The following is a 23,518-nucleotide window of genomic DNA, read 5'->3' as shown; positions in this document are numbered from 1 at the left end:
AATGTGGGTTTCCCACCTCCAACCCGCCCCCGTAGCAAAATCCAGCCCTTTGTGTTCTCCTCACAGCTTACTGTCCCACCTAGCTTTGTATCATCAGCAAACTTGGATACATTACGCTCGGTCCCTTCATCTGGGTCATTAATATAGAATAGCTGAGGCCCCAACACTGATCCTTGCGGCACCCCACTAGTTACAGCCTGCCAACCTGAAAAGGATCTCTTTATCCCTACTCTTTGTTTTCAGTCCGTTAATCAATCCTCTGTCCATGCTACTATATTACCCCAAACCCCATATCTTGTGTAATAACCTTTTATGTGGCACCTTATCGAATGCTTTTTGTAAATCCACATATACTACATCCACTGGTTCCCCTCTATCTACCCTGCTAGTTACATCCTCAAAAAACTCTAATAAATTTGTCAAACACGATTTCCTTTTCATAAAACCATGTTGACTCTGCCTAATCATGTTATGATTTTCTAAACGACTTGATACCTCTTTCTTAACAATGGATTCCAGCGTTTTCCTGACGACTGATGTCAGGCTAACTGGCCTGTAGTTCCCTTCTTTTCCTCTCCCTCCTTTCTTGAATAGCGGTGTTACATTTACGACCTTCCAATCCTCTGGGACCATTCTAGAATCTGGGGAATTTTGGAAGATCACGACCAATGCATCCACTATCTCTTCAGCCACCTCTTTTAGAACCCTAGGATGTAGGCAGTCAGGTCCAGGGGATTTGTCGGCTTTTAGTCCAATTAGTTTCCCTTGTACTTATTCTCTACTTATATTAATTACGTTAAGTTCCTCACCCTCATTACACCCTTGGTTCTCCACCATTTTGGGTATGCTTTTTGTGTCTTCTACTGTGAAGACATATTTTGTAACGTTTCTGCCATTTCCTTATTCACTATAATAATTTCTCCTGTCTCAGCCTCCAAGGGACCAACGTTTACTTTTGCTACTCTTTTCCTTTTTACATTCTTGTAGAAACTCTTACAATCTGCTTTTATATTTCTTAGTATTTTTTCTCATATTCCATTTTTTCCCTTTTTATCAATTTTTTGGTCAACCTTTACTGGTTTCTGAAACTCTCCAAATCCTCAGGCTTACTATTATTCTTTGCAACATTATAAGCTTCTTCTTTCAATCTAATGCCTTCTTTAGTTAGCTACGGTTGGACCACTTTGCCCGTGGAGTATTTATTTCTCAATGGAATGTATTTTTGTTGAGAATTATGAAATATTTCTTTAAATGCTAGCCACTGCTTATCTACCGTCATATCTTTTAATCTATTTTTCCAATCTATCTTATTCAACTCGCCCCTCATACCTATATAATAGGCTTTATTTGAGTTTAAGACTCTAGTTTTGGACTGAGGCAAGTCACTCTCAAAATTAATGTAAAATTCCATCATATTACGATCACTCTGCCCCAGAGGATCCTTTACTCTGAGATTGCTAATTAACTCTGTCTCATTACACAATACAAGATCTAAAATAGCCTGTTCCCTGGTTGGTTCCATGACATATTGTTTTAGGAAACTGTCCCAAATGCATTCCATGTAATCGTCCTCCAGACTACCTTTGCCAATTTGATTTGTCCAGTCGATATGAAGATTAAACACCTCAAGATTATTGCATTACTTTTGTTGCAAGCTCCTGCTATTTCTTGATTAATATTCTGTCTAACGGTATAGCTATTGTTAGGGGGCCTTTATACTACTCTACCAGTGTTTTCTGTCCCTTGTTATTCCTTAGTTCCTTATTCTGCTTCCTGATCTTCCGAGCCGAGATCCTTTCTTGCATCTGTTCTTTGAAATAGCAGCCACGGGATCTTTTACGCCCACCTGAGAGGGCAGACGTGTGAAGGAATAGTCATGATTCAGGGAAATACACGATACTATGACCAGAATTCTAATATTATTAATAAAAGACAGACTGGGTTTAACAGACACAAGTCTCAGCAGACAAGGCTGTGAACAGAAATACAGGCTTCTGAGAAAAGGTCCGTTGATAACAAAGTTGTAAACAAGCTTTGAAATGGGAATTCGTTAAATATGCTAAAACAATGAAAGATTGAAGCAAACCATTGGTGGTTCCGAAGAGTCTAGAGTTTGGAACGAACACAATGAGAATGCCCAGTTTAAGCGTTAAGAACTAACACGTTGGAACAGAAACACAAACATTAAAAGAGGCATGTGCCTTTGAAAACATGACATCAAGTAAAAGAAACATCTGCTGGTCAAATAGTTTTATGTTAGACTTGGAAAACAGGAACCATAAGATTAAATATGCAACCAATTGCGATAGCTAGAAATGCATGAAACATTCAGTTGAAGTGTCTTTAATTTATAGACAAAATAAATATGATACCAAGAAGGACACTTGGAAGATATGACTTCAATAGATACACCAAGCAATTGCATTGTGTTTGTATTGAACTTGGAGAATAAGGGGAGTCAAAATGTCTGCTAAGAACCAGTAAAGCCAATATTAAGAATTGAATGAAGAATTTTCGGTAAGAATGACATCAAACGGAAACCACTGCTGTCATTGATTTTACGATGGTTTTTGGAACACTTAAAGGTAGCGAAATAATTATGCATGCAATAGTTGAATTGACAGTAAAATAGAAAGCATTCGAAAGAGGTATCAATAAAGACAATTAGCTGACATCAGCAGAGAACATCAAAGAAGAAACCACTGCCAAAAGTGTATAAAAATAAGACATTTTTAACAGAAAGTCAGAACACGCTGAACGGGCAAAGCATTTCTCAACTTTCCAGAGGCATCTCTTGTCAGTCTTTAACTATGAGTCTCGGGAAGTCACATTGATTTTGGTGGATGTTCTGGATTTAGAAATAAGTAAGAAATAAGAAATGTAATGAAGTAAAGATTTGAAAATAAGGATCTCTGAGAAATAAGGAATGTAAGCTAATTGTACTTTGATTTGTTAATGTTGCGACTGATTCAACAGATGTTAACTGAATGTCAGCTCTTAAATAAAACTATATACTTTTAGAATAGTCTCAAAGAGTAATTCTGTATAGACTCGCGAATCCACAAATTCTGTACACAATTTTGTAAGGAGTTGCAGAATTCTGGGGGGTATTCCAGACCCTCATAATATCCAGAAGGTTACAGTCTAGTTCAACATGTTAAAAGTACTATCCGGAGGATGGTAACATCTTTAGTCGTTCCATTCCTTTAGGGAGAGATAGCCTGACCCTTTAGGCCCATTTAAGCGTCTTATGGAATTCGGCTATCTCTAACTTAAATTGAGAGTGAACATCTGGGGAATACACCTGATCTGGGACAGCCCAAAAGGGCTAGGACTGTAATTATCCCTTCAGACGGGGCCTCGGTTTAATGTTGCATCCTAAAGATGGCACCTCTGACAGAGCAGCTCTCCCTCAGTACTGCCCTGGAGTGTCAGCCTAGATTACGTGCTCAAGTCTCCAGAGTGGGACTCAAACCCACGACCTTCTGACACTAGAGGTAAGAGTGTCACCCACTGAGCCGAGGCTGACCCCTCTTAAACTCCAGCCTAGTTATTGGGGTTATTATCAGCATCTTCAAACCGCCCGAACCCCCCAACCCCGTAATTGCCATTCTTAACACAGAATAGTCCTTCATGTGATTAACAGCAGAATGGGACCAGTGCGCTCAGGTGTGAACTCGCTGGTGTCTCAGCAGGTGAGATGAACTGGTGAATCCCTTTTCACACACTGAGCAGGGGAATGGCATCTTCCCAGTGTGGGTGAACTGATGTTTCCAAAGACCGGATGAGTGCGTAAACCTCTTCCCGCAGTGAGAGCAGCTGAACGGCCTCTCCCCGGTGTGGATGCGTCGATGCTTCTTCAGGCCCTTGGAGCATTTGAAACTCTTGTCGCAGTCGGAACATTTAAACGGCCTCTCGTCAGTGTGAACCCGCTGGTGTTCCCGCAGAGAGGTGAGACGAGTGAATCCTTTCCCGCACTCGGAGCAGGAGAATGGCCTCTTGTCAGTGTGAACCAGCTGGTGTTCCCGCAGAGCGGAGGGACGAGTGAATCCTTTCCCGCACTCGGAGCAGGTGAACGGTCTCTCGTCAGTGTGAACTCGCTGGTGCAGCCGCAGAGAGGAGGGACGAGTGAATCGTTTCCTGCACTCGGAGCAGGAGAACGGCCTCTCGTCAGTGTGAACCAGCTGGTGTTCCCGCAGAGCGGAGGGACGAGTGAATCCTTTCCCGCACTCGGAGCAGGTGAACTGCCTCTCGTCAGTGTGAACTCGCTGGTGCAGCCGCAGATAGGAGGGACGAGTGAATCCTTTCCCGCACTCGGAGCAGGAAAACGGCCTCTCGTCAGTGTGAACCAGCTGGTGTATCAGCAGGGTGGAGGAGAGAATGAATCCCTTCCCACACACGGAGCAGGTGAACGGCCTCTCCCCGGTGTGAACTCGCTGGTGTTTCAGCAGGACGGATTGTTGAGTGAATCCCTTCCCACACATGGAGCAGGTGAACGGCCTCTCCCCGGTGTGAACTCGCTGGTGCTGTATCAGGTCGCAGGATCTTCTGAAGCCCTTCTCGCAGTCGGAGCACTGAAAAGGTCTCTCATCAGTGTGAACACGCTCGTGTATCAACAGGTTGCAAGACTGGTTAAACCTCTTTTCACAGTGAGAGCAGGCGAACGGCTTCTCCCCGGTGTGAACTCGCTGGTGTCTCAGCAGGGCGGATTGTTCAGCGAATCCCTTCCCGCACATGGAGCAGGCGAACGGCTTCTCCCCGGTGTGAACTCGCCGGTGTCTCAGCAGGGCGGATTGTTGAGTGAATCCCTTCCCACACACGGAGCAGGTGAACGGCCTCTCCCCGGTGTGAACTCGCTGGTGTGCCCGCAGAGTGCCTGAATGAGTGAATCCCTTCCCACACACGGAGCAGGTGAACGGCCATTTCACGGAGTGACTGCGTTGATGAGTCTCCAGCTCGGAAAGGCAACTAAATCCCTTCCCGCATTCCCGACATTTGCACGGACTCTCCTCACTTTGGTTACACTTGTGCCTCCCCAGGCTGCACCTTTGGTTGAATCCACGTCCACACACAAGACACGTGTGCAGTTTGCCCGCATTCTGATTGCTGCTTTCCGCTTCCATATGTCGATGATATTCAGGTCCTGCTGAATCGAGTGACACTGTCAGATCTTCGTGTGAAGTTTACGTTAATCTGCCCGTCTGCAATTCCTCCCCTTGCAAGACACAGTAAAACAGATTTATATAAGTAAGTAATTAATGTAAATACAGGAGAGAAAATAAAGAAAGACTGGCATTTATACAGCGCCTTTCACAATCAATGGTTTTACAGCCAATGAAGTACTTTTTGAAGTGTAGTCGCTGTTGTAATGTGGGAAACACTGCAGACAATTTGCATGATAAATAATGGCCAGGACACTCGGGATAACTCTCCTGCCCTTCTTCGAAATAGTGGGATCTTTTATGTTGATTTGAATTAATTTAAATTGAATTAATTTAAGGGTAAGTCATGTCAGGAGAGCCCGGCCCCGTGGTATGCTCCTCCTGCGCTATGTGGGAACTCAGGGACACTTCTTGTGTCCCAACAACTATGTGTGCGGGAAATGTATCCAGCTGCAGCTACTGGCAGACCGCATTGCGGCACTGGAGCTGCAATTGGATGCATACTGGACCATTCACGAGGCTGAGGACGTCGTGGATAGCACGTTTAACCAGTTGGTCACACCGCAGGTAAAGGTTGCAAAGGCAGAAAGGGAATGGGTGACCGCCAGGCAGAGTAACAGGCACAGGCAGGTAGAGCAGGAGTCCCCTGAGGTCATCCCCCTCTCAAACAGATATAACGCTTTGGATACTGATGGGGGGGATGGCCTACCAGGGGAAGGCAGCAGCAGCCAACTTCCTGGCACCAGGGGTGGTGCTGCTGCACAGGACAGGAGGAAAAAAGAGGGGTAGAGCTATAGTAATAGAGGATTCTATTGTAAGGGGAACAGATAGGCGTTTCTGCGGCCGTAAACGAGACTCCAGGATGGTGTGTTGCCTCCCTGGTGCAAGGGTCAAGGATGTCTCAGAGCGGCTGCAGAACATTTTGGAAGGGGAGGGTGAACAGCCAGTTGTCGTGGTGCATATAGGTATCAACGATATAGGTAAAAAACGGGATGAGGTTCTAAAAGCTGAATATAGGGAGTTAGGAGGTAAATTAAAAAATAGGATCTCAAAGGTAGTAATCTCAGGATTGCTACCAGTGCCACGTGCTAGTCAGAGCAGAAATAGAAGGATATTTCAGCTGAATACGTGACTGCAGGAATGGTGCAACGGGGAGGGATTCAAGTTCCTGGGACATTGGAACCGGTTCTGGGGGAGGTGGGACCAGTTCAAACCGGACGGTTTGCACCTGGGCAGGGCCAGGACCGATGTCCTAGGGGGAGTGTTTGCTAGTACTCTGGGGGAGGGTTTAAACTAAAATGGCAGGGGGTTGGGAACCTGAGCAGGGAGACAGAGGAAAGGGAAACAAGGATAAAAGCAAAAGATAGGAAGGAGAAAAACAAAAGTGGCAGTCAGAGAAATCAACGGTTTAAATCAAACATGGCCACAGTAAATAATCATTCTAATAGGTCTAAGAGCATTAAAAAAACAAGCCTGAAGGCCTTGTGTCTTAATACGAGGAGCATTCGTAATAAGGTGGATGAATTCGCTGCGCAAATAGAGGTAAACGAATATGATTTGATTGGGATAATGGAAACATGGCTCCAGGGTGGCCAAGGCTGGGAACTCAACATCCAGGGGTATTCAATATTCGGGAAAGATAGGCAAAAAGGAAAGGGAGGTGGGGTAGCATTGCTGGTTAAAGAGGGGATTAACACAATTGTAAGGAAAGATATTAGCTCTGATGATGTGGAATCTGTATGGGTAGAACTGAGAAATACCAAGGGGCAGAAAACATTAGTGGGAGTGGTATATAGACCTGCAAACAGTAATGCGGAGGTTGGGGATGACATTAAAAGGGAAATTAGAGAAGCGTGCAATAAGGGCACAGCAGTCATCATGGGTGACTTTAATCTACATATAGATTGGGCTAACCAAATTAGTAACAATACTGTGGAGGAGGAATTCCTGGAGTGTTTACGGCATGGTTTCCTGGACCAATATGTCGAGGAACCAACCAGAGATCAGGCCATCGTAGACTGGGTATTATGTAACGAGAAAGGATTAATTAGCAATCTTGTTGTACGAGGCCCCTTGGGTCGGAGCAGTCATAATATGATCGAATTCTTCATTAAGATGGAGAATGAAGTAGTTGACTCAGAGACTAGGGTCCTGAATTTAAATAAAGGAAACTACGATGGTCTGAGGCGCGAGTTGGGTAAGATTGATTGGGGAATGTCACTCAAAGGGTTGACGGTGGATAGGCAATGGCAAACATTCAAAGACAGCATGGATGAACTACAGAATTTGTTCATCCCAGTTTGGCATAAAAATAAAACAAAAAAGGTGACTCAACCGTGGCTAACAAGGGAAATTAGGGATAGCATAAGATCCAAGGAGAGGACATATAAATTGGCCAGAAAAAGCAGTAAACCTGAGGATTGGGAGCAGTTTAGGATTCAACAAAGGAGGACAAAGGGATTAATTAAGAAGGGGAAAATTGAATATGAGAGTAAGCTTGCAGGGAACATAAAAACTGACTGTAAAAGCTTTTATAGATATGTGAAGAGAAAAAGATTGGTGAAATCAAGCATGCGTCCCTTTCAGTCAGAATCAGGGGAATTTATAATGGGGAACAAAGAAATGGCAGACCAACTGAATACATATTTTGGTTCTGTCTTCACAAAGGAGGACACAAATAACCTCCCAGAGATGTCGGGGAACATAGGGTCTGATGAAAGGGAGGAACTGAAAGAAATCAGTATTTGTAGGGAAATGGTGTTATGGAAATTGATGGGATTGAAGGCAGATAAATCCCCAGGGCCTGATAATCTACATCCTAGGGTACTTAAGGAAGTGGCCCTAGAAATAGTAGATGCATTGCTGATCATCTTCCAACATTCGATGGAATCTGGAACAGTACCCATGGATTGGAGGCTAGCTAATGTTACCCCACTATTCAAAAAAGGTGGTAGAGAGAAAACGGGGAATTACCGGTAAGCCTGACATCGGTAGTGGGGAAAATGCTAGCGTCCATTATAAATTAATGTAATAGCAGAGCACTTGGAAAACAGTGACAGGATCGACAAAGTCAACATGGATTTACAAAGGGTAAATCGTGCTTGACTACTCTACTGGAATTTTTTGAGGATGTAACTGGTAAAATAGATAAGGGAGAACCAGTGGATGTGGTGTATTTGGACTTTCAGAAAGCTTTTGATCAGGTCCCGCATAAGAGATTAGCATTTAAAGTTAAGGCAAATGGGATTGAGGGCAAGGTATTGACTTGGATAGAGAACTGGTTGGCAGACAGAAAGCAAAGAGTTGAAATAAATGGGTCTTTTTCCGAGTGGCAGGCAATGACTAGTGGGGTACCGGTGGGATCGGTCCTTGGACCACAGCTATTCACAATATATATTAATGATCTAGAGAAGGGAATTAGATGTAATATCTCCAAATTTGCAGACGACACAAAGCTGGGTGGGCATGTGTGCTGTGAGGAGGATGCCGAGAAACTCCAGGATGATTTGGACAGGTTGGGTGATTGGGCAAAAGCATGGCAGATGCAATATAACGTGGATAAATGTGAGTCTATCCACTTTGGTGGCAAAAACAGGAAGGCCGATTATTATCTGAATGGCAATAGATTGGGAGAAGGAGAAGTGCAACGAGACCTGGTTGTCCTTGTGCAACAGTCGCTGAAGGTAAGCATGCAGGTGCAGCAGGTGATTAAGAAGGGAAATGGTATGTTGGCCTTCATAGCGAGAGGGTTTGAGTACAGGAACAAGGATGTCTTGCTGCAGTTGTACAGGGCCTTGGTGAGACCACATCTTGAGTATTGTGTGCATTTTTCATCGCCTTATCTGAGGAAGGATGTTCTTGCCATGGAAGGAGTTCAGCGAAGATTCACCAGGCTGATACCTGGGATGGCAGGAATGACGTATGAGGAGAGATTGGGTCGATTGGACTTGTACTCGCTGGAGTTTAGAAGAATGAGAGGTGATCTCATTGAAACTTACAAAATTCTGACAGGACTGGACAGACTAGATGCAGGAATGATGTTCCCGATGGTCGGGGAGTCCAGAACCAGGGTCACAGTCTAAGGATATGGGGTAGGCCATTTAGGACAGAAATGAGGAATTTCTTCACCCAGAGAGTGGTGAACCTGTGGAATTCTCTACCACAGAAGGCAGTAGAAGAAAATTCAGTAAATATACTCAAGAAGGAGTTGGATATATTTCTTAAGGCTAAAGGGATCCAGGGGTATGGGGAGAAAGCAGGGACCGGGTAATGAAATTGGATGATCAGCCATGATCGCATTGAATGGCGGAGCAGGCTCGAGGGGCCGAATGGCCTACTCCTGCTCCTATCTTCTATGTTTCCACCTGAACATCTCAACCAAAAGACGGCCCTCTGACAGTGCGGTGCTCCCTCAGTACTGCCCCTCCGACAGTGCGGTGCACCCTCAATACTGCCCCTCCGACAGTGCGGCGCTCCCTCAGTACTGCCCCTCCAACAGAGCGGTGCTCCCTCAGTACTGTCCCTCCGACAGTGCAGCGCTCCCTCAGTACTGCCCCTCCGACAGTGCGGTGCTCCCTCAGTACTGCCCCTCCGACAGTGCAGCGCTCTCTCAGTACTGCCCCTCCAACAGTGCAACACTCCCTCAGTACTGCCCCTCCGACAGTGCGGTGCTCCCTCAATACTGCCCCTCCGACAGTGCGGCGCTCCCTCAGTACTGCCCCTCCGACAGTGCAGCGCTCCCTCAGTACCGCCCCTCAGACAGTGCGGCGCTCCCTCAGTACTGTCCCTCCGACAGTGCAGCGCTCCCTCAGTACTGCCCCTCCGACCGTGCGGTGCTCCCTCAGTACTGCCCCTCCGACAGTGCGGCGCTCCCTCAGTATTTCCCCTCTGACAGTGCGGTGCTCCCTCAGTACTGCCTCTCTGACAGTGCAGTGCTCCCTCAGTACTGCCCGTCTGACAGTGTGGTGCTCCCTCAGTACTGCCCGTCTGACAGTGTGGTGCTTCCTCAGTACTGCCCCTCCAACAGTGCAGCGCTCCCTCAGTACTGCCCCTCCGACAGTGCAGCACTCCCTCAGTACCGCCTCTCCGACAGTGCGGTGCTCCCTCTGTACTGCCCCTCCGACAGTGCAGCACTCCCTCAGTACTACCCCTCTGACAGTGCTGCTCTCCCTCAGTACTGCCCCTCCAACAGTGCGGCGCTCCTTCGGCACTGCCCCGGAGTGTCAGCCCAGATTTATGTGCTCAAGTCCCTGGAGTGGGGACTTTGAACCCACAACTTTCTGACTCAGGGTGCTCCCAACTGAGCCACTGGCTGGCTCTCAAGGTCTTTCACATCCTTGCTAAAGTGCAGTGGCCGGGGGAATTGTCACTGTCCCTTTAATCAGAAGAACACACGACAGGGGGGGGAGTTCCTTTAAATATGAAGGGGGAGGGAGTCCCTTTAAATGTGGAGTGGGTGGGTGTCCCTTTAAATGTGGAGGGGTGGGTGTCCCTTTAAATGTGGAGGGGGTGGGTGTTCCTTTAAATGTGGAGGTGGTGGGTGTCCCTTTAAATGTGGAGGAGGTGGGTGTCCCTTTAAATGTGGATGGTTGGGTATCCCTTTAAATGTGGATGGGTGGGTGTCCCTTTAAATGTGGAGGGGGTGGGTGTCCTTTTAAATGTGGATGGTTGGGTGTCCCTTTAAATGTGGATGGGTCGGTGTCTCTTTAAATGTGGAGGGGGTGGGTGTCTCTTTAAATGTGGAGGGGGTGGGTGTCCCTTTAAATGTGGAGGGCGTCGGTGTCCTTTTAAATGTGGAGGGGGGGGGGCCGCGCATGCTCATTCGGCCCCCCACAACACCAGGCTGCCAGTGTGCCTGCGCGGGGCCTCCGGGCAGCAGACGGAAGACGCAGCGGGTCCGGGGAAGAGGCGGAATCAGCGGCCGGGGTAAAGTAAAGTGTTTGGGAAGCGATTTAAATCGAGGTGAGTCGGGGGGAGCGGAGAGCGAGATTATAAAGTGAAATACGAGAAAAACCAAACCTGAGAGTCGGGCGGGCGCGACCTCCGCGGACGCCGAACGGAGCGGATTGATACGCGCGGGGTGGCGGAGTGAGCCGGAGCAATGTGATTCTGACTGACAGGAGCGCGGACCAATAGGAAGCCGGCTAAGGTGGAAGGACTGAACTGGGCGGCCTGGTCCGCCAACCAATGGCGGCGCGGCTAGGGGGCGGGACCTTCCCTCCCCGGCGCTGGTGGGCTCGGGCCCGTTTGTGACGTCATCAGAGGAAGCGGCCCATTCAAGTGAATGGCGGCCCGCCCGGGCCTCTTACTGACGGGAGCGCTTACCAATAGGAAGAGGGTTGCGCTGTCCCCAGGTGAGAGCAGCACAGAGCTGGGGCTGGAATCTGGGAGAGGGGCCGCAGGCAGCGGGCCTGGCAAAGGGGCACAAGCTTTGCAATACAAGCTTCTTTCAAATGCAAAATTGTTTCCTACACACAGCCTTGGTCACTCTGCAAAAATAAACTTTAACAATTCATCATAACTTCCCTTGCTTTAGGAGAGGCGTAGAGTGCAAAAAGCAAGGAAGTTCTGATGAAACTGTAAAAGACTGGAGTCAGCTGTGGCTCAGTGGCTAGCAGAGTCAGAAGGTTGTGGGTTCAAGTCCCACTCCAGGGACTTGAGCACATAAAGCGAGGCTGACACTCCAGTGCGGTGCTGAGGGAGCGCCGCACTGTCGGAGGGGCAGTACTGAGGGAGCGCCGCACTGTCGGAGGGGCAGTACTGAGGGAGTGCCGCACTGTCGGAGGGGCAGTGCTAAGGGAGCGCCGCACTGTCGGAGGGGCAGTACTGAGGGAGTGTCGGAGGGGCAGTGCTGAGGGAGTGCCGCACTGTCGGAGGGGCAGTGCTAAGGGAGCGCCGCACTGTCGGAGGGGCAGTACTGAGGGAGTGCCGCACTGTCGGAGGGGCAGTGCTGAGGGAGCACTGCACTGTCGGACATGCAGTACTGCGGGAGCGCCACACTGTCGGGGGAAGCAATGCTGTGGGAGTGCCGCATTGTCGGAGGGGCAGTAATGAAGGAGCACTGCAGTGTCGGAGGTGCCGTCCTACGGAGGAGATGTTAAACCGAGGCCCCCGTCTGCCCCCTCAGGTGGATGTAAAAGATCCTGTGGTGCTATTTAGAAGAAGTTATCCCTGGTGTTTTGAGCCCAATATTTATCCCTCAATCAACATGACGAAAAAACAGATTATCTGGTCATTATCACATTGCTGTTTGTGGGAGCTTGCTGTGCGCAAATTGGCTGCCGCGTTTCCCACATTACAACAGTGACTACACTTCAAAAGTACTTCATTGGCTGTAAAGCGCTTTGGGATGTCCAGTGGTCGTGAAAGGCAATTAAGAAGGCAAATGGTATACTGGCCTTCATTACAAGAGGATTTGAGTACAGGAGTAAAGAAGTCTTACTCCAATTATATCTTCTTCTTTCTTCTTAGGCAGTCCCTCGGAACCGAGGATGACTTGCTTCCACATTAAAAATGAGTTCTCAGGTGTAAGGGTAAACCAGGAGAGCTTCTTCTCCCCGAGACGGACCCACTGATATAAAGGATCGACTGGATCCATGTTTATCTGTAATTTAAACAGAGGTCTGGTCGTGTTCCGAGCTCTTTACCCTAGAGGAGAGGGTAGAATGGGGGTCTTTAGTGTTAAATGGTTTCACCTGGGTCCATTGCTTCCATCGCATACCCATCGGTTCCTGTAGACAAACACACGTATCACTTGTCATTAATACAGTACATGGCCCCATCCAACGGGCCCCATTCCCTTTCTTCCGATAACTTGCGTCATTACTTGTTGACCTATTCTGGGCAACTCATCTGGTTTAAGTCCAGCATTCTGCCTTTCTAGATCTTTAATCTGTTGTTGGTTCCTCACTTCTTTATTTAGTGCTTGTACCTCCTGATTTAGTTGTACTAAGTATTGCCTTAATCTATCTTGTACTGGCCCTGGTTCTCCCACCCCTCCAGCCAAATCCTCTGGTAGTCTCATAGCTCATCCTGTCATTAGTTCATAGGGGGTCAGTCCGGTCGTTCGTCCTGGGGTGGCTCGCAGCCTCATTAGTATGCTGGGTAATAATTCTGACCATCCCTTCCCTGTTTCTTGGATGGCTTTTGTCAGCGCGTTTTTCAGTGTCCTATTCATTCTTTCTACCATCCCCAAGCTCTGGGGGTCATATGGTGTGTGATATTTTTGTGTCACATGTAGCAGCTTACAGATTTCTTTCATTATTTTGCCGGCGAAATGAGTGCCGTTGTCTGAGTCAATTTACAGAGGCACTCCGCAACAGGGTTTAACCTCGGTAGCCAATATTAGTGCAACTGTTTTTGCAGAGCAGTCTGTTGTGTCCGTATATAATAAGACACAGACTGCAGGAGAAACTGTACAACAGGTGTTTACTAAACGTGGCTCACACTGGAACTGCCTGTACAGATTACTACTCAGTGCTATATACAGGTGTGGTCACTGCCGGTACTACAGTATATACATGAGCTGTAAAAAGTAGTTCCCCCCCTTAAAGGTATATACATTACAATTCCTCCCCTTTTAGATTAACAGCACCATAACACTCATTTAACAATTAAATATCAAACTAATTACAATTAACACTTTTAACATGCAACATTAGCTGAAAATAGTCTATTTATATATTCAGTCTTTGGGGAGGCCTCCTGATCCTTTCTGGATAGCGCCTTTCCCGAGTGTCTTGCTCTTGGTGCGGAGGCGATTCTGGCCCCCTGTTGTCGGTTGGTTCATCAGCTTCCGATGCTACTATTTCTGGGGTAGATGCTACCTGTACGTCGGGTTCATCACCAGGTACGTATGGGCGAGGCATCGGGTTGACTTGTTCCTGTGACTCTAGGTCTGCCTAGAGGTTCTGCCACCCCTCCAGCCAAATCCTCTGGTAGTCTCATAGCTCGTCCTGTCATTAATTCATAGGGGGTCAGTCCGGTCGTTCGTGTTGGGGTGGCTCGCAGCCTCATTAGTATGCTGGGTAATAATTCCGACCATCCGTTCCCTGTTTCTTGGATGGCTTTTGTCAGCGCGTTTTTCAGTGTCCTATTCATTCTTTCTACCATCCCCGAGCTCTGGGGGTGATATGTAATGTGATATTTTTGTGTCACATGTAGCAGCTTACAGATTTCTTTCATTATTTTGCCGGTGAAATGAGTGTCGTTGTCTGAGTCAATTTGCAGAGGCACTCCCCAACGGGGTATAACCTCGGTAGCCAATATTAGTGCAACTGTTTTTGCAGAGCAATCTCGGGTGGCAAAGGCTTCCACCCACCTGGTAAATTGGTCAATTATTACCAGGCAATATTTCTTCCCCGGTCCTGCACTAAGGGGCCGGTAAAGTCAATTTGTAGGTTTTCCCAGGGTCCTTGGGGCCTGGGTTGGTTTGCTACTCTAACTCTACATCTCCGTCCTACATTATTCTTGTGCATATTATACAGCGGTGGCAATATTTCGCTACTTCCCGACCCATCTTTGGCCACCACCGGTACTGTGTCAGTAGGTGCAACATGTTACTTCTGCCAGTATGTGTTACACCATGGTATAGCGCCATCAGTTGTTGTCTGCAACATTCCGGTGCCACCACCTGGTTACGTGGGCCCCATTTCCAAATTCCATCTTGTAATTGCGCACCAGCTTGTCTCCATTTCTCCTTTTGCTCTTTACTAGTATTTTCGTGTAGCTCCATTGTATTCACTTCCTGAACCCCACTGACTATCATGACCATATTTATTTCGTTTTTGAACGCGTCCTCTGGCTGCATTTCTTCCGCAGCTAGTTTTGCACCTAGATCTGCATACCTATTCCCCATAGGGGCCTGGTCCTGGGGTTCATAGAAACATAGAAGATAGGAGCAGGAGTAGGCCATTTGGCCCCTCGAGCTTGCTCTGCCATTCAATGAGATCATGGCTGATCATCCAAATTCAGTACCCTGTCCCTGCCTTCTCTCCATATCCCTTGATCCCTTTAGCCTTAAGAACTATATCCAACTCCTTCTTGAATATATTTAATGAATTGGCCTCAACTGCCTTCTGTGGTAGAGAATTCCATAGGTTCACCACTCTCTGGGTGAAGAAATTCCTCCTCATTTCTGTCCTAAATGGCCTACCCCTTATCCATAGACTATGACCCCTGGTTCTGGATTCCCCGACCATCGGGAACATCCTTCCTGCATCTAGTCTGTCCAGTCCTGTCAGAATTTTATAAGTTTCAATGAGATCCCCTCTCATTCTTCTAAACTCCAGCGTGCACAAGCCCAATCGACTCAATCTCTCCTCATACGTCATTCCTGCCATCCCAGGTATCAGCCTGGTGAATCTTCGATGCACTCCCTCCATGGCAAGAACATCCTTCCTCAGATAAGGTGACCAAAACTGCACACAATACTCCAGATGTGGTCTCACCAAGGCCCTGTACAACTGGAGCAAGACATCCTTGTTCCTGTACTCAAACCCACTCGCTACGAAGACCAACATACCATTTGCCTTCTTAACCGCCTGCTGCACCTGCATGCTTACCTTCAGCGACTGGTGCACAAGGACACCCAGGTCTCGTTGCACTTCCCCTTCTCCCAATCTATTGCCATTCGGATAATAATCTGCCTTCCTGTTTTTGCCACCAAAGTGGATAACCTCACATTTATCCACGTTATATTGCATCTGCCATGCTGCTGCCCAATCACCCAACCTGTCCAAATCATCCTGTAGTTTCTCGGCATCCTCACAGCACACACGCCCACCCAGCCTTGTGTCGTCTGCAAATTTGGAGATATTACATCTAGTTCCCTTGTCTAGATCATTAATATATATTGTGAATAGCTGGGGTCCAAGGACCGATCCCTGTGGTACCCCACTAGTCACTGCCTGCCACTCAGGTTCTCCCTTATCTATTTTACCAGTTACATCCTCAAAAAATTCCAGTAGATTAGTCAAGCACAATTTACCTTTTGTAAATCCATGTTGACTTTGTCCGATCCTGTCACTGTTTTTCCAAGTGCTCTGCTATTACATCTTTTATAATGGACTGCAGCATTTTCTCCACTACCGATGTCAGGCTTACTGGTCTGTAATTCCCCGTTTTCTCTCTACCACCTTTTTTGAATAGTGGGGTAACATTAGCTACCCTCCAATCCATGGGAACTGTTCCAGAGTCTATCGAGTTCTGGAAGATGACCAGCAATGCATCTACTATTTCTAGGGCCACTTCCTTAAGTACCCTAGGATGTAGATTATCAGGCCCTAGGGATTTATCGGCCTTCAATCCCATCAATTTCCCTAACACCATTTCCCTACAAATACTGATTTCTTTCAGTTCCTCCCCTTCATCAGACCCTATGTTCCCTGACATCTCTGGGAGGTTATTTGTGTCCTCCTTTGTGAAGACAGAACCAAAATATGTATTTAATTGGTCAGCCATTTCTTTGTTCCCCATTTTAATTTCCCCTGATTCTGACTGTAAGGGACCTATGCTTGACTTCACCAACCTTTTTCTCCTCACATAACTTCTTAGGCAGTCCCTCGGAACCGAGGATGACTTGCTTCCACATTAAAAATGAGTTCACAGGTGACTGATGAGTCCAATGCAGGACCTACAGTCTCTGTCACAGGTGGGGCAGATGGTGGTTGAAGGGGCGGGTGGGTGGGGTGCTTGGGTTGACGTGCGCTCCTTGCGCTGCCTGCGCTTGGCTTCCACTTGCCCCCGGCGAAGAGACTCGAGGTGTTCGGCGCCTTCCCGGATGCTTCTCCTCCACTTTGTGCGTTCTTGGGCCAGGGATTCCCAGGTGTCGGTGGGGATGTTACACTTTTTCAAGGAGGCTTTGAGGGTGTCCTTGAAGCATTTCCTCTGCCCACCTGGGGCTCTCTTGTTGTGCCAGAGCTGCGAATAGAGCGCTTGTTTTGGGAGTCTCGTATCGGGCATGCGGACAATGTGACCCGTCCATCGGAGCTGATTGAGTGTGGTCAGAGCTTCAATGCTGGGGATGTTGGCCTGAGCAAGAACACTGACGTTGGTGCGCCTATCCTGCCAATAGGCCTTCGACACTGTCAATCGTGAGGGATTATGGAGTGTCCTCCTCAAATTCGGCTGCCCTCAACAGTTTGTCACTATCCTCCGCCTGCTTCACGACAACATGCAAGCCGTGATCCTGACCAACGGTTCCACCACAGACCCAATTCACGTGCGAACCGGGGTCAAGCAAGGCTGTGTCAACGCACCAACGCTCTTCTCAATCTTCCTTGCTGCAGTGCTCCATCTCACCCTCAGTAAGCTCCCCACTGGAGTGGAGCTAATTTACAGAACAAACAGGAAACTGTTCAACCTCCATCGCCTCCAGTCCAGATCCAAGGTCGTCCCATCCTTCACATATCTATAAAAGCTTTTGCAGTCAGTTTTTATGTTCCCTGCAAGCTTACTCTCATATTCTGTTTTCCCCTTCTTAATTAATCCCTTTGTCCTCCTTTGTTGAATCCTAAACTGCTCCCAATCCTCAGGTTTACTGCTTTTTCTGGCCAATTTATATGTCCTCTCCTTGGATCTTATGCTATCCCTAATTTCCCTTATTAGCCACGGTTGAGTCACCTTTTTTGTTTTATTTTTGTGCCAAACTGGGATGAACAAATTCTGTAGTTCATCCATGCGGTCTTTGAATGTTTGCCATTGCCTATCCACCGTCAACCCTTTGAGTGACATTCCCCAATCAATCCTACCCAACTCGCGCCTCAGACCATCGTAGTTTCCTTTTATTTAAGTTCAGGACCATGATCTTATTGAATGGCGGAGCAGGCTCGAAGGATCAAATGCCCTACAACTGCTCCAATTTCTTATGTTCTTAAGCTCTCCCAGGGCAGGTACAGCAGGTGTTAGATACAGAGTAACGCTCCCTCTACGTTGTCCCGTCAAACACTCCCAGCGCAGATACAGCACAGGTTAGATACAGAGTAAAGCTCCCTCTACACTGTCACATCAAACACTCCCAGGGCAGGTACAGCATGGGTTAGATACAGAGTAAAGCTCCCTCTACACTGTCCCATCCAACACTCCCAGGGCAGGTACAGCACAGGTTAGATACAGAGTAAAGCTCCCTCTACACTGTCCCATCCAACACTCCCAGGGCAGGTACAGCATGGGTTAGATACAGAGTAAAGCTCCCTCTACACTGTCCCATCAAACACTCCCAGGGCAGGTACAGCATGGGTTAGATACAGAGTAAAGCTCCCTCTACACTGTCCCATCAAACATGCCCAGGGCAGGTACAGCATGGGTTAAATACAGAGTGTCAGCCGTGGCTCAGGCGGCAGCACTCTCTCCTCTGAGTCAGAAGGTTGTAGGTTGATGTCCCACTCCAGAGACTCGAGTGTAAAACTCTGTGCTGCCCCTCCAGTGCAGTGCTGAGGGAGTAAAGCACAGTGCAGAGTGAAGTTCCCTCTGCACTGCTCCATGAACATGCCTGAGCCCCAAACTCAGAAGAGCGCCCTCTGCTGCATTCCACTTGTCTCAGCAGCGGGAGAAGCAGGCGGCGGAAGTCCCGCCCCTCGGACACCCCAATTGGTTGGAGGACCCGCCACCACCTCAGTCCTCGGAGCTCCGCCCGCTCTCTCCCTATTGGTCGCAGCTCCCGTCAGTCACCGCCGTGGAGTTGATGACGTGCCCCAGTCCGGCTCCCTGCAGAAGACAAGGGGCTGCGGCCGCTCAATCCGCTCCGCTCGGTGCCGGGAGGGCGCTGGGACGGTGCGGTTTGTATTTTCTTTTTATTTATTTCCCCGCCCGCGCTTCTCTCCGCTATATATTAAAAAACCCTGATAAAACTCACTTTCCGCCGGTGATCCGGACTCTCAGGCGGGGTGTGTGCTGAGCATGCGCGGTGCGGGCCGGGTGCCTGTGGAGCAGGAGAGGGCGGGGCCATGGAGCGCATGCGCGGGGTCAGCCACAACTCAGCGCAGCGGCCGGAGCGCTTTCTGGAGCGCGCGGGCTTGTGGGGATTGCAGCCGCCATTACTGCTGATCCTTTCAACCAAACTGTGCAGCAGCTGGGGCCTGAAAATCAGCTTCACTGCCCCTGGGCTGGGAAAGGGGGACATGAGAAAACATTCTCCCTCTTACCCCTTTCTACACTCCTTTTACAGGGTTTAAAAGTGGAGCATTTACAGACAGGAATCTCAAACCAAACAGCACGTCAAAATCTGACGGAGTCGCTCGATTCATCAGTACCTGAATTTCACCAGGCTTTGCACATGGAAGGGGAGCACAGCGATCGCAGCGTGGACAAATTGCACACATGTTCCATGTGTGGACATGGATTTAGCCGATCGCCTGACCTGGAGGGCCACAAGGACAGGCATGCTGGAGAGAGACGGTATGAATGTGAGGACTGCGGGAAGGGGTTCGCCCAGCTGACAAGCCATGAGCGCCGTCACAGCAGGAGCCGACTGCATAAATGCGAGGACTGCGGGAAGGGATACCTTCACCCGTATGCGCTGGAAGCTCATCGGCGGGCTCACACCGGGGAGAAGCCATTCACCTGCCCCGTGTGTGGGAAGGGATTCACTCAGTCCTCCAACCTGCGGACACACGAGCGAGTTCACACCGGGGAGAGGCCGTTCACCTGCCCCATGTGTGGGAAGGGATTCGCTCAGTCCTCCAATCTGCAGATACACCAGCGGGTTCACACTGGGGAGAGGCCCTTCACCTGCCCCGTGTGTGGAAAGGACTTCACGTGTTTGTCCAACCTGCTGGGACACCAGCGAGTTCACTCTGACGAGCGGCCATTTAAATGTTCAGACTGTGGGAAGAGCTTTAAACGCTCCCAGTACCTGATGAAGCACCAGCGGCTGCACACTGGAGAGAGACCGTACGGCTGCTCTCACTGCCACAAGAGGTTTGTGAACTCCGCGGACCTGCTGACGCATCAGCGAGTTCACACCGGGACGAGTCCATTCACCTGCTCCGTGTGCGGGAAGGGATTCACTCATTCGTTCAGCCTACGGACCCACCGGAGAGTACACACCGGGAAGAGTCCGTTCACCTGCTCCGTGTGCGGGAAGGGATTCGCTGAGTCCTCGAATCTGCTGGTACACCAGAGAATTCACAATAGAAAGAGGCCGTTCACCTGCTCCGTGTGTGGGAAGGGATTCGCTAAGTCCACCCTCCTGCTGATACACCAGCGAGTTCACACTGGGGAGAAGCCATTCACCTGCTCCGTGTGTGGGAAGGCCTTCAGATATTCAGCCAGCCTGCTGGGACACCAGCGAGTTCACACCGGGGAGAGGCCATTCACCTGCTCCGTGTGTGGGAAGGACTTCCCGTATATGTCTAGCCTACTAGGACACAAGCGAGTTCACACTGATGAGAGGCCTTTTAAATGTTCAGACTGTGGAAAGAGCTTCAAAAGCTCCCAAGAGCTGAAGCGACACCAGCGTGCTCACACTGGAGAAAGGCCGTTCCCCTGCTCCGTGTGTGGGAAGGCATTCGCTCATTCGTTCAGCCTGCTGGCACACCACAAAATTCACACTGGGGAGAAGCCGTTCACTTGCTCTGTGTGTGGGAAGGGATTCGCTCTGTCCTCCCACCTGCTGAGACACCAGCGAATTCACACCGGGGAGAGGCCGTTCACCTGCTCCGTGTGTGGGAAGGGATTCACTCGGTCCTTTCACCTGCTGAGACACCAGCAAGTTCACATCGGGGAGAGACTGTTCACCAACTGCACAGGCGGCACAGGATTGACTCAGTCCTCCGGCCAACTGAAACAGCAACCACTTTGAAGTGGAGAGAGGCCATTCACCTGCTCCGAGTGCAGGAAGGGATAAACTCAGTCATCCAGCCTGCTCGGACACCAGCGAGTTCACACTGGACAGTCGCAGTTCGCTGAGCGTCCAACGTATTTAGAGAGCTGCGAGTTCCCACTGAGACTCTGTAAAATGTTTTGACCGTGGGAAGAGATTTAAAAGCGCTGTCGCACTGAGGAGAGGCCATTCAGCAGGGGTTCAGGAGGAGGTCATCAGACAGGTCCAAACAATCCCATTTCCTGAGTGTGACATCGAGCGTACAGCACAGAAAGAGGCCATTCGGCCCAACTGGTCCATGCTGGCGTTTATGCTCCACACGAGCCTCATCCCGCCCTACTTCATCTAACCCGAGCAGCATATCCTTCTCACAATAACCAAGCTTGTGTATAAGAACAGGCCACTTAAGCCGTTGTCAGTTGGAACAGACTCGAGAAGATCGCGCACGAATCCACTGTACTTCTATTCTCCAGATTGAGGGAATTATATACTACATATTGACTGGGCAAATCAAATTACCACTAATGGTGTGGAGGACAAATTCTTGGTATGCATGCAAGATGGTTTCCTGGATCAGTATGTGGAGGAACCAACCAGGGAACAGGCTATTTTGGATCTGGTACTGTGTAATGAGAAAGGGCTAATCAATAATCTTGTGGTAAAGGGGCCTTTAGGGACAATGACCATAATATGATTGAGAGTGATGTAGTCCAATCTGAAACTAAGGTCTTCAATCTAAACAGAGGAAACTACAAGGGTATGAGGGACAAGTTGGCCATGGTAGATTGGGAGACTACACTGAAAGGTATGAAGGTGGACATGCAATCGCTAACATTCAAGGAAATAATGCATAAATTGCAACAAACATCTATTCCTCTAGGGCATAAAAACCCAAAAGGAAAAGTGATCCAACCATCGCTAACAAAAGAAATGAAATCTAGTATTAAGCCAGAGAAAGCAGCCAGCCTGAGGATTGGGATCTTTTTAGAAATCAGCAAAGGGGGACCAAGAAATTGATAAAGAAAGGGAAAATGGAATATGAGCACAATCTAGCGAAAAATATAATAACGGATTGTTAAAGCTTCTATAGGTATGTGAAAAGGAAAAGACTGGCGAAGGTAAATGTAGGTCCTTTACAGTCAGAGACGGGAGAATTTATAATGGAGAATGAGGAAATGGCAGAGAAATTAAATAAATACTTTGTTTCTGTCTTCACGATGGAAGACACAAAAAACCTCCCAGAAATATGAGAAACATAGAAGATAGGAGCAGGAGCAGGAGTAGGCCATTCGGCGCCTCAAGCCTGCTCTGCCATTCAATGAGATCATGGCTGATCATCCAAATTCAGTACCCTGTCCCTGCCTTCTCTCCAAATCCCTTGATCCCTTTAGCCTTAAGAAATATATCCAACTCTTTCTTGAATATACTTAATAAACTGGCCTCCACCGCCCTCTGTGGCAGAGAATTCCACAGGTTCACCACTCTCTGGGTGAAGAAATTCCTCCTCATTTCAGTCCTAAATGGCTTACCCCTTATCCTTAGACTATGACCCCTGGTTCTGGACTCCCCGGCCATCAGAAACGTCCTGCATCTAGTCTGTCCAGGCCTGACAGAATTTTATAGGTTTCGATGAGATCCCCTCTCAATCTTCTAAACTCCAGTGAGTATAAGCCCAATCGACACAGTCTCTCCTCATACGTCATTCCTGCCATCCCAGGTATCAGCCTGGTGAATCTTCGCTGCACTCCTTCCATGGCAAGAACGTCCTTCCTCAGGTAAGGCGACCAAAACTGCACACAATACTCAAGGTGCGGTCTCACCAAGGCCCTGTACAACTGTAGCAAGACATCCTTGTTCCTGTACTCGAACCCTCTTGCTACGAAGGCCAACATACCATTTGCCGCCTTAACCGCCTGCTGCACCTGCATGCTTACCTTCAGCGACTGGTGCACAAGAACACCCAGGTCTCTTTGCACTTCCTCTTCTCCCAATCTATTGCCATTCAAATAATAATCTGCCTTCCTGTTTTTGCCACCTCACATTTATCCACATTATAGTGCATTTGCCATGTTTCTGCCCAATCACCCAACCTGTCCAAATCGTACTGGAGTTTCACGACATCCTCCTCACAGCATACCCTCCCACCCAGCTTTGTGTCGTCTGCAAATTTGGAGATATTACATCCAATTCCCTCGTCCAGATCATTAATATATATTGTGAACAGCTGGGGCCCTAGGACCGATCCTTGCGGTACCCCACTAGTCACTGCCTGCCACTCGGAAAAAGACCCGTTTATTCCAACTCTTTGCTTTCTGTCCGCCAACCAGTTCTCTATCCAAGTCAATACCTTGCCCCCAATCCCATGTGCCTTAATTTTGCATGCTAATCTCTTATGTGGGACATTATCGAAAGCCTTCTGAAAGTCCAAATACACCACATCCACTGGTTCTCCCTTCTCTATTTCACCAGTTACATCCTCAAAAAATTCCAGTAAATTAGTCAAGCATAATTTACCTTTTGTAAAACCAAGGGTGTG

At 48.4% G+C, this 23,518-nt stretch overlaps 2 protein-coding genes across 2 annotated transcripts in view; one reads left to right on the top strand and one right to left on the bottom strand.

The window, feature by feature from the left end:
• Positions 1–2,235: 2,235 nt before the first annotated feature.
• Positions 2,236–23,518, bottom strand: part of LOC147119358 (uncharacterized) — a 94,029-nt gene continuing 72,746 nt past the window's right edge. The window contains exon 3 of the mRNA XM_085984082.1: positions 2,236–5,177. Coding sequence (XP_085840208.1) covers positions 3,666–5,177 — 1,512 coding nt within the window. The 3' untranslated portion in view covers positions 2,236–3,665. The remainder of the gene's footprint in view (positions 5,178–23,518) is intronic.
• Positions 11,004–22,346, top strand: LOC147119359 (uncharacterized). Its single transcript, XM_085984985.1, has 2 exons — positions 11,004–11,123; positions 19,327–22,346. Exon 2 carries the CDS (start codon positions 19,435–19,437, stop codon positions 20,959–20,961), a length of 1,527 nt encoding a protein of 508 aa, XP_085841111.1. The 5' UTR covers positions 11,004–11,123; positions 19,327–19,434; the 3' UTR covers positions 20,962–22,346.

The sequence above is a fragment of the Somniosus microcephalus genome, chromosome 4, assembly GCF_052327205.1.
Source record: "Somniosus microcephalus isolate GS21.2 chromosome 4, FLI_Smic_1.0, whole genome shotgun sequence".
NCBI lineage: Eukaryota > Metazoa > Chordata > Chondrichthyes > Squaliformes > Somniosidae > Somniosus > Somniosus microcephalus.
This window is presented reverse-complemented; position numbering and strand designations above follow the sequence as displayed.

Excerpts from the sequence above, each read along its gene's own strand:
- LOC147119359 (XM_085984985.1), top strand. The coding sequence starts at position 19,435 with ATGGAAGGGGAGCACAGCGATCGCAGCGTGGACAAATTGCACACATGT.